The 10037-nt window shown below is 41.5% G+C and overlaps 1 protein-coding gene across 1 annotated transcript; it reads left to right on the top strand.

Annotated features, from left to right (window-relative positions):
- Positions 1–939: 939 nt before the first annotated feature.
- Positions 940–7455, top strand: LOC311034477 (extracellular calcium-sensing receptor-like; the record flags this gene model as incomplete). Its single annotated transcript, XM_084042359.1, has 9 exons — positions 940–1031; positions 1148–1418; positions 2914–3000; positions 3260–3529; positions 3766–3972; positions 5464–5682; positions 6002–6229; positions 6332–6455; positions 6542–7455. 9 exons carry the CDS (start codon positions 940–942, stop codon positions 7453–7455), a joined length of 2412 nt encoding a protein of 803 aa, XP_083898485.1.
- Between the last annotated feature and the right edge of the window lie 2582 nt (positions 7456–10037).

Here is a 10037-nt window from a genome sequence, read left to right as displayed (position 1 = left end):
GAGGTATATTATGACTTCCATTGCAGTGTTTAACTTTTTGATCACTTTTATACATTTGAAGCTATCCCACTTCAAAGCACATGTGGATCTCACAGTCTTTTCAGCTTTTCCAATACACACTAATGGTGTTTGCAAGAAGGGAGAGAGAGGGACACAAGAGGAATGACCCATGTTTTCGTAAAGTCACTGTGGCCACAATTCTTACACTACAGATATGTTTTTTATATCACCAAGTTCACACAGGTCTGCTCTCCGATTTAATTGAAAGAGCTGTGTGTTGCATACATTTTGAGTTAAGACCATTATTATCAACCCATGTCCCTCTGCACTGTAGCAATTACAGTAGTACACCTGGTGATGGTGAACACAATCAGAGATACCAAGTCAAAGAGAGCACTGTTTGGGAACAGTTTGTACTTTTTCGTATCATTTTTTGTCTTTAAGTGAGCCCACATTGTTTCCTCAGGAACAATATATTCTAGTTATTTATCATTGTAGGTCATTTCATGATCCACTGTAGGTCATGAAAATGACCTACAATGGGATGAATAGTTTCTAATGTACTGGTGATACTGTGTAGTGTGATTTACACATTACAGGACACACACAACATTATTTTCATATGAAAGTATTGATAATGCATGTTAAGCCCTGCCTCTACAGCTGCCTCTGCTCAGATGGGTGTTGTGAAAGATTACGTAGTGGCATGCGTTGGCACAGAGGGTGGCACAGCACGGTGTATAAAACTTAACAACCGGACAATGGATTTAGAGAAGGGGGGAGGGGATTAGGAGGACAGTCATGAGGGCTTCTGTAGTCATACAAGTGTTTTCATACTTGACATTGTTCTCTCTCTTCTCTTCTTTGTCTTCCTCATCTTCCTCTTCTTGTGAGTTACAGGCACCGTTTAATCTCAACAGCATTTACAAGCCTGGGGACATGGTTCTGGGTGCCGTGTTTGATATCCACCTCTACTCTGTCTTCCCTGATCTGTCTTTCACCTCCGAGCAACAGGACCCCATTTGTTATGGGTGAGTATCACAAATACAATAGCAAAGCAAGAGAACAGGGACCTTGTTGTGATGTATGGTTCCATAGGAGGATACATGACATCTTTGTGTGTTAGTCTCAACATTGACGGGTTCAGGCTCGCCCAGACCATGGCTTTTGCCGTCGCAGAGATCAACAGAAACCCCAGCCTGCTACCCAATGTCACTCTGGGGTATATTCTCTATGATACCTGTTACACGCCCGGAGTTGCATTCCGTGCAGCGTTGTCATTGGTCAGTGGGAGAGAGGAGCAGATTCAACTGGATGAGAGCTGTGTTGGGTCTCCTCCAGTGCTCGGAATTGTGGGTGATCACTCATCACATTCGATTGCCTTCTCTAGTGTATTAGGTCCGTACAGAGTGCCCCTGGTAAGTTATTTAGGTGAGCCCCTTTTTACCATCACCTACTGTATTTGATACACATGCACATTGCTTTATTTTTTATTTTTTTTATTTTTTTATCAAATATATTATATGATGTACAATTTATATCATATTTTTAAAGCCTGAAAGACAACACATGCAGGCAGAGCATGTGAGTGCGGAGCAGGCATATTTTGGTTTTCATGCAATGCATCTTGTGTTCCAGATTTGAGTCACCCTGGGCCTGAGAGTAAGACTTCTAAGGGCACATAATGTCTTTGTATATAACTGGGGTTGGGGAGTAAGCTATTTGGTGTAATATTCTGAATGTTTTACATATTGACATTCAGTGTAAAACATTAAACCTGTCCAACCCCCCCAAAACAGTACACACACTCTCTTCAGTGCCTTTTAGGAGGCCTGACCACGCGGCCATAACGACTGTATTTAACAGTTACAGGGAACGGGGGAAGGGCCAGGGGTTAGGGTTAGGGGCCCACGACGAGGCTTCGCTGGTGCAGGGGGTAAAAGGGGTAACAACGGACGGACGGCATGGGACAGGGGTCCTTACATGTTAAAATGTGCACACGTTGCATGTCCCTGGTTCTGTAAATGTTTTTTTTTTTGTCATTGACATCTCAGACAAGATATTTATTTGTGTGTCATCATCAGTCAATCAAAGGTTACGATTTGACACAGAACTATTGCTGAGGGAAAGAGAGAGAGAGATACAGATAGAGAGAGAGAGAGAGAGAGAGAGAGAGAGAGAGAGAGAGAGAGAGAGAGAGAAGAGAGAGAAAGGGCCCTAGTTTCGCTGGTGCCTTACCCATTCCCTAAACTTCTTTGCCATTTTTTACTATATTTAAAAACATTTTCAAATAGTTCAAATAGCCAATCTACAAGCTCACAACGTGTCAATGTAGATCGGCTAGAAGTTTAAGGCACCAGCGAAAACATGGCAGAGAGAGAGCGCGTGCAAAAGCTAAATTATGTTACACAAGCTCTTGGATGGCATGCATCCAAGTTGTCCAAGGATGCAGTCAGTAATGTGTATTTTGTGTTAGTTTGTTTGGAGCAGTGAGTCAGGTGTTTAGCAGAGAGGGGGTAAATGTAGTCGAGAGGTGAGTGGTGTTGAGCAGAGTGACAGGTTGAGTGGAGCATGAGAACAGCCTCGCCATGTCGTCATTCCACTCACATGCTTTGCTTGAATGAGCTTGTAGATCTGCTATTTTTGAAAAATCATGAAAAGTTGTGCAAATATTTGATTTTTTTGTCTTTGAATTTGTAACTCAAATCTTTGCTTCTGGGGGTTTCTGGAACTAAATATTTTATACATGTTCGCTTTAAAAAATATATAATCCAAGATTTTGCCACAAATGTTCACGATTTTTCAAAGATAGCAGATCTACAAGCTCATAGCACGGCACTCGGTGCCGCTTAATGGCTTAAATAAAAATAAAAAGTTGTATAGTACAGAACAGATGTTTTGTGTCTTTTTCAGATAAGTTACTATTCCATGTGCTCCTGTCTGAGCGACCGGAAGCAGTACCCTTCCTTCTTCAGAACAATACCAAGTAACACCGTCCAGGTGAATTTCTAAGTACATGTTCCACACATTTGACCTCTAGTGAGGGTAATTGATATTGCATATCACCTCATTTGCTTATATGTATTACTGCTGGGTCCTAAGGTCTCTGTTGACAGCATCAGAAGATAATTATTAGACCTTTTCGTTGTGGAATCTGTGTTGGAGATTCACTGATTTAGATCAGAAATTCAGTGGCCAAAGGTCAAGGATTTGAATGAACTACTTTAAAGCACATATCCCTCCATCCTTATCCAATCAGGTGCAAGCTATGCTCCAGATTATGAGACGGTTCGGGTGGACCTGGGCAGGAATTGTGTTTTGCGATGATGTCTATGGCCACGATGTAGCCCAAATCTTCCAGTCTGAGCTGGCCCAGTCTGGTTGGGGTTGTCTGGCTTATTTTGAGGTTCTGCCCTGGGACAGTGACCCTGCTGAACTACAGAGGATTGTCTCTGTGATGAAGAAATCCACAGCTCGTGTGGTCGTCGCAGTTGAATATGGGATCCGTGTGATTAAACTCATGGACGAGGTTGGGGTTGTGATCCATGTTAATTTAGGAACTCATGATTCTAAGGAGTCTGAAATTAGTAATATTGAAGTGAAGACATCCTTTCGTCTGTAAAAAATCGATTGCTATTTAATTGCAAGCAATTTGTTTAATTGCAAAGCAATTTAATTGCGATTCAATTTATTATTATTAGTATTATTATTATCATTATTATTATCATTATTATTGTTGTTGTTTTTGTTGATCACAATCAACAGGTGGTAAAGCAAAAGGTGACAGGTCTACAGTGGATAGCATCTGTAGCCTGGATAACAGACCCAAAGCTCCAGACTCCTCGCTACCTGCCGTACCTGAGAGGCACCCTGAGTATTGCCCTCCGTCGTGGAGAGATATCAGGCCTCAAGGACTTCTTGTTGAAAATACATCCTCAAAATGACCTTGTCAACAGCCATGAAAATATCCTAGTGAGTCTTTTGTTTAATTTCAAGGTCCAAGGTGATCGTCTATATTGTTACATCTTGTGTACAGGTACATGAGATTGAAGAATAGTTTTGTTTGGCTCCTCGGACATTGACTGTGTTTACATGAACGATATTTCTTCATTCATAATTCTGATCAGAAATTTCAACTTAACGGTTTACATTGTATAAAAAAAGTTAACCTCGTTTACATGCCTCAAAGCATTTAATCAGAGTATAACTGTTGACATTTGGCACTAAGTGGTTCTGCCTGTTTTTCTTTCTGTAAATTCTCTTCATGGACCCACGGTGCCATGTCATTATTCCGACAGCCCACTATTCCGACTACCCGTTAGTCCAACTAGCCCTGTTATAACTAAACGTATCCCTAACCGCTCACACTAACCTAATGGTTGGAATAATGGGATGTCGGAATTATGAGCTGACCACTGTGTCCTCAGCTATTTCTGTTTCTGCTCTTCTTTCTTATTGAGCAAATGACACACTCGAAAGTATTCTACAAAGGGACTATGCTGTGCTATATGCTGCCTATGATATCATTCTATAACTTTAATTTGACATCATTGTATATAAATGTCAAAAGGTTTATACACTCTACTCTCAACTAGAATGAAAATTCCTTCCGATCAGAGACCGCATCGGAATAATTCTCTTCCAAGTGACATGTTTACAATAGGTATTTTATTCTGATTGAGCTGTCGTTCTGAATATTAATGAGGGTCCATGTAAACATAGTCATTGTAGCAGCATAGGAACAGCGATACAGACAACATGATAGAAAAAACATGTACAAGCTCACAACACGTTTGCGTCACATTGTGAGCTTGTAGATCGGCTTTTTTGGTTGAAATTTTCTGAAATGTTTGAAGTGAAAGTCAAAGTATGTGTGTCTGTGGGGGTTATTGAAGAGCTTGTAACTACATTGGATCCATTGGAACACAGGTTTTCCAATTGATCTCAGCTTTGGACTTATGTGGTTTACACCTGACAAAGATTATTCTGGTTCTTAACTGTCCACAGCCCTCCTTTGAAACACTGACCACTGAAATGGTACTATATTATAATGAGCATTAGTAAGAACCAACTATATGAAGACACACACACACGCACGCACACACACGCACGCACGCACGCACGCACGCACGCACGCACGCACGCACACACACACCCTCTTCTTCTCTTTCTCCTTTCGGGAAACAACAGAAATGATGGAGCTTACAACAAAAACTAATTTTATCCACTTTTTTTACACACAACAAAACTGCTTCTGATACGGCTGGAGGGAAGGTCAAATCCGCTGATGCGTGCGTCTGTCCGCGAGATAAACAGCATTTTAATCTACAATTTGAATCTGACGACTGTTTTTAATTATTCACATGATACTGTATTTCTGTTTAATTATCAATTTTGTTTCTTCAGGTGAGGCGGTTTTGGGAGCACACATTTCAGTGTAAATTTGCACCCCTTCCATCAGAGTGGGTGGATGCTGGTGGAAGGGTGTGTACTGGACAAGAGGACCTAGCAACAGCAGAAACTACCCTGTTGGATGTGTCTAACCTACGGGCAGAGTATAATGTGTACAAGGCTGTGTATGCTCTGGCCCATGCCCTCCATGACATGTTGCAGTGTGTGCCAGGAAGAGGGCCTTTCAATGGGCACAGCTGTGCCAGTTTGCAGACAATACAGCCATGGCAGGTGTGATATTAATATACGGTTCACTAGAGTTTCTTGTTGGATTTAATTTTGAATAACAACATAATGATATAATTAAAAAAATATATATTATTACATTGTTACAAAGCATGAAAGATTGACATACTAATAAACTGTATAAATAATTTTCTAGTGATGTATAAATTGATGCATGAAAATACTTATCTGCAGGAAATGTTTACCAATGTTTCACTTTTTGTATGTATTCTGTGCTGGGACACATAATTATTATTATTACAATTATTATAATGATAATATTAAGTCTCTTGCTCTTCATAATTTTGTTCATCACCATTTCCAGCTCGTGTGGTACCTGGCAAAGATCAACTTCACTACATCATTTGGTGATATTGTATCATTTGATGAGAATGGTGATTCTTTACCAATCTGTGATATATTGAACTGGGCGTGGCTCCCTGATGGAAGCACGCAGTTTCACAATGTAGGTGTGTTCAAGAAGTCAGCCTCCGCAGATGAAGAACTCATCCTTGATGAAGACAAAATCTTCTGGAACTTTGAAACCAAAAAGGTCACTTTGGCTTTATAAAATAATTTATGTTGTTAATGTTAATCACGATGTGAATATAATTTCGTTTGAACTGAAATTGATCACTGTTTCTTTCCTCGGTAGCCTCCTCGGTCAGTGTGCAGCGAGAGCTGTTCCCCTGGAACCCGTGTGGCCAGAAGGAAAGGAGAACCCGTCTGCTGCTTTGACTGCATTGCTTGTTCTGAGGGAGAGATGAGCAATAAGACTGGTTGGTTTACATTATGTGTGTACATTATGCTATCTTTAGGCTGATACTATACTTGTCTGTCCCTTTAACCTTCTCTTCTTTGTTAGACTCTACAGAGTGCACCAGTTGTCCAGAGGAGCTCTTTTCCAGCCCCCAGCGTGACCACTGTGTACCAAAGAGCGTTGAGTTCCTCTCCTACCATGAGGCCCTGGGTATCTCCTTGACAGCCATCTCATTGCTAGGCACACTTATCTGTGCCATTGTCCTGGGAATCTTCGTCTATCATCGAGACACACCCATGGTGCGCGCCAACAACTCAGAACTCAGCTTTCAACTTTTGCTGTCACTCAAACTGTGTTTCTTGTGCTCACTTCTGTTCATTGGCCGTCCCAGCCTCACCACTTGTCAGCTGAGGCATGCAGTATTTGGGATCAGCTTTGTGCTGTGTGTCTCGTGTATCCTGGTAAAAACTATGGTGGTAATAGCCGTGTTCAAGGCCTCCAAGCCTGGCGGTGCAGACATTATGAAGTTTTTTGGTGTTATGCAGCAGAGAGGAACAGTTCTGGCTCTTACTTCTATCCAGGTAATAATCTGCATAGCCTGGCTTGTGTCTGCCTCTCCAACTCCGCATAAAAACACACAATATCAAAGTGATATGATAGTTTATGAGTGTGATGTGGGATCAACAGTTGGTTTTGCAGTCTTACTAGGTTATATTGGTTTACTGGCACTCCTCAGCTTCGTCCTAGCATTCATGGCAAGGAATCTTCCAGACAACTTCAATGAAGCCAAGTTAATCACTTTCAGCATGTTGATCTTCTGTGCCGTGTGGATAGCCTTCATCCCAGCATATATCAGCTCGCCAGGCAAATATGCAGATGTAGTGGAGGTATTTGCCATTTTAGCATCTAGTTCTGGCCTTGTGTTTGCACTGTTTGGACCAAAGTGTTTTATAATCCTTTTGAAACCTGAGAGAAACACCAAGAAGTCCATCATGGGTCATGGTGCCACCAAGACGTAGAAGCATTAATTAATACATTTTCTGTACTATTTTATAACAATTACGTATAAGGATATATTTGATTGCTGATCACCTTGTTGGTAATAGATTCAGTTTTAGACTAGATTAAACTACATCCAGTCAGAGATGCAAACATTTGTTATCTATCAATATTGATGAAACGTTGATTACTCTCCCTCAAAGACTGAGCTTGGTGATTTTAGACCTACAGTACATAGACAAGAAACATGTGCAGCTCATCATTCTCTGTGAGTCAAAATAAAAGGCAAATTATGTATAGGTTTTGAATTGGAAATTTACCTGTTAGCTGCATTAGTTTTGAAGGCCTCCGGTTTCAATGGGTTAAAGCTGCTTTGTGTGATATTTTCATGATCAAAAGGTAAGAAAAATATATTCTCTTTTGAAGGCCATTCATGCAGATTTTTCTAAAGCATGTCTTCAACTGCTGGTCTAACTCTACGCTCCCTTGTTGCTCACCCCTCCCATAGCCTTGCTTCCCACTATGGCATTATTCAGTGCAGGAAAATCACTTAATTCTGCAAAGACTCCATATAGGAGGTGTAGGTGTCAATGTCATCAACATGTTTATGGCACCTGATTCGGATGCTATCAATGCATAGAATGGGAGTTTATCACGTTCTATCAGACCATTGAATGGGCGAAGTAGGCGACCTACCGTCTACCCCGCGATTTATCAGACCATTCAGTGGGCGTAATCAGGAGCTACTGACCTACCGACGGAGATGACTTAAATACTTTAGTTTCGGTTTTGGTTTTGGTTGTTTCGGTTTCGGACCATGACGGAGGCGCGCAGTCTCAGGCGAGGTGGAGCCCCGCGACGGGCCACCGAAGGAGCTAAGGCGACTGAGTTGCCGTCCGGAGCGGTGCGACCCTCGCCTGTGCCTACTCAGCGCCGTTCGAGTTATGTACCGATATGGACAGAATCGTAAATATTGTTGTGGGGACTGCTCCGCCTCCGTCGGTAGGTCAGTAGCTCCTGATTACGCCCAATGAATGGTCTGACAAATCGCGGGGTAGACGGTAGCTCGCCTACTTCGCCCATTCAATGGTCTGATAAAACGTGATAATCTCCCATTCAATGCATTGATAGCATTCGAAGCCGGTGTTTATGGACATTTCTTTCCAGTGTGACAGAAAGCAGACACTGATGTAAACACCTTCTCACATCAACTCATTTGCAAGTTAATTGTTTTTCCCAGTTATAACCAGTGGGACCAATCATGCAGTATACAGTAGGTCCTTGTAATGAGACCACCCCTATACTAATATACTAATTCATACAAATTAAGTATTCATCCAGGTTCAGGATAGTGCATGCTACCAGTGCCACCCCAACTTCCCCAAATTTGGATTATTTGAAGTGTCCAAAGGCAGAGGACTTTTATTTTTTGTATTTTTTTCATCCAAGGTAAAAGTATGACAGTGTCAGTCTGTGGTGCAACATGTATTCTTGTGTAAAGATGGGACCAACAGGAAGTTGCTGTCATATAATGAAGAGAGAGCTTTGTGCTGCTCTGTTTGGAGAAACACACTATACTTGTTAGTAATAAGTCATACAACAGGTAGTTCCGACCAAGCAATATGATTGGTTGAAAAAGGCTCTCTAGCCATGCTCAAACAAGCATGGCAGCACACCTATAGCCGTTCTCGTTTTTTGGGCGGATTTTGTTACTTTTTTTTAAACTTTATTTTGGTTTTAGGGTTAGGTTTAGGGTTAGGTTAGGGTTATGTTATTTAATTCTTATTTTTGCCTGATTTGACCGATTTATTATCAAAAGATTAATAATAAAAAAAATCGATTGGGTGGGCCAGCTTTCTATGTGGGCCCGCCCACCCGTGGCTACGCCCCTGAATGATACTAATCAACATATAAAAATCAGCTGTGCTGATCAGGAGTCTTGACAGAGCAGAGCCGGCTAAGTGGCTAGGCTACCAGTTTGCAGTAGTAGCAGGGCTGCCAACACTCCTGGATCCTGCATGAGTCTCCTGGTTTTTGACCACATCTCCTGACACTCCCCTGGATCGCAATTTCTTCTGGATTTGGTATCAAACTCCCAAAATTCACCAGAACACAGGAAATTACATCTACTATGTTCAAAAGTTTTTGGGGGGGAACCCCCAGACCTCCCTGTTCGGGGGTGTGGTCAGTGCATGCCAGTGCATACCGAGATATTAATGAATGGTTATTAATAAAGATGGGTCTTACATTACTTCAGTCATCAAATACATTTTTGTAGGCCTACTTTTTTATTGGATGAAATTGTACCCATTATTTTCCAATGCTAGTAAAGCAAGTCTGATAAAAGTATCAAACTCACAAAATTCACCAAAACACAGGAAATTACATCTACTCATCGTTAAAATTGGGGGGAGGACCCCCAGACCCCCCGCTAGCCACGCCCCCAACCAATCTCCTGGATTCTGACAGGCCAATGTTGGCAGCCCTGGTAGTAGTAGTAGTAGCTAAATGTGGCATTGATTTATTTTTATTTTTTCTATCGAATATCTTAATAACGATGAGATTGAGCTGACAGTTTAGTTTTGTTTCTCTGTGTTCAGTT

The sequence above is a fragment of the Gymnoscopelus microlampas genome (assembly GCF_963454915.1).
Source record: "Gymnoscopelus microlampas genome assembly, chromosome: 19".
Taxonomy (NCBI): Eukaryota; Metazoa; Chordata; class Actinopteri; order Myctophiformes; family Myctophidae; genus Gymnoscopelus; species Gymnoscopelus microlampas.
Note: the sequence above shows the minus strand (reverse complement) of the source record. Positions and strands in the feature narration are given on the sequence as shown.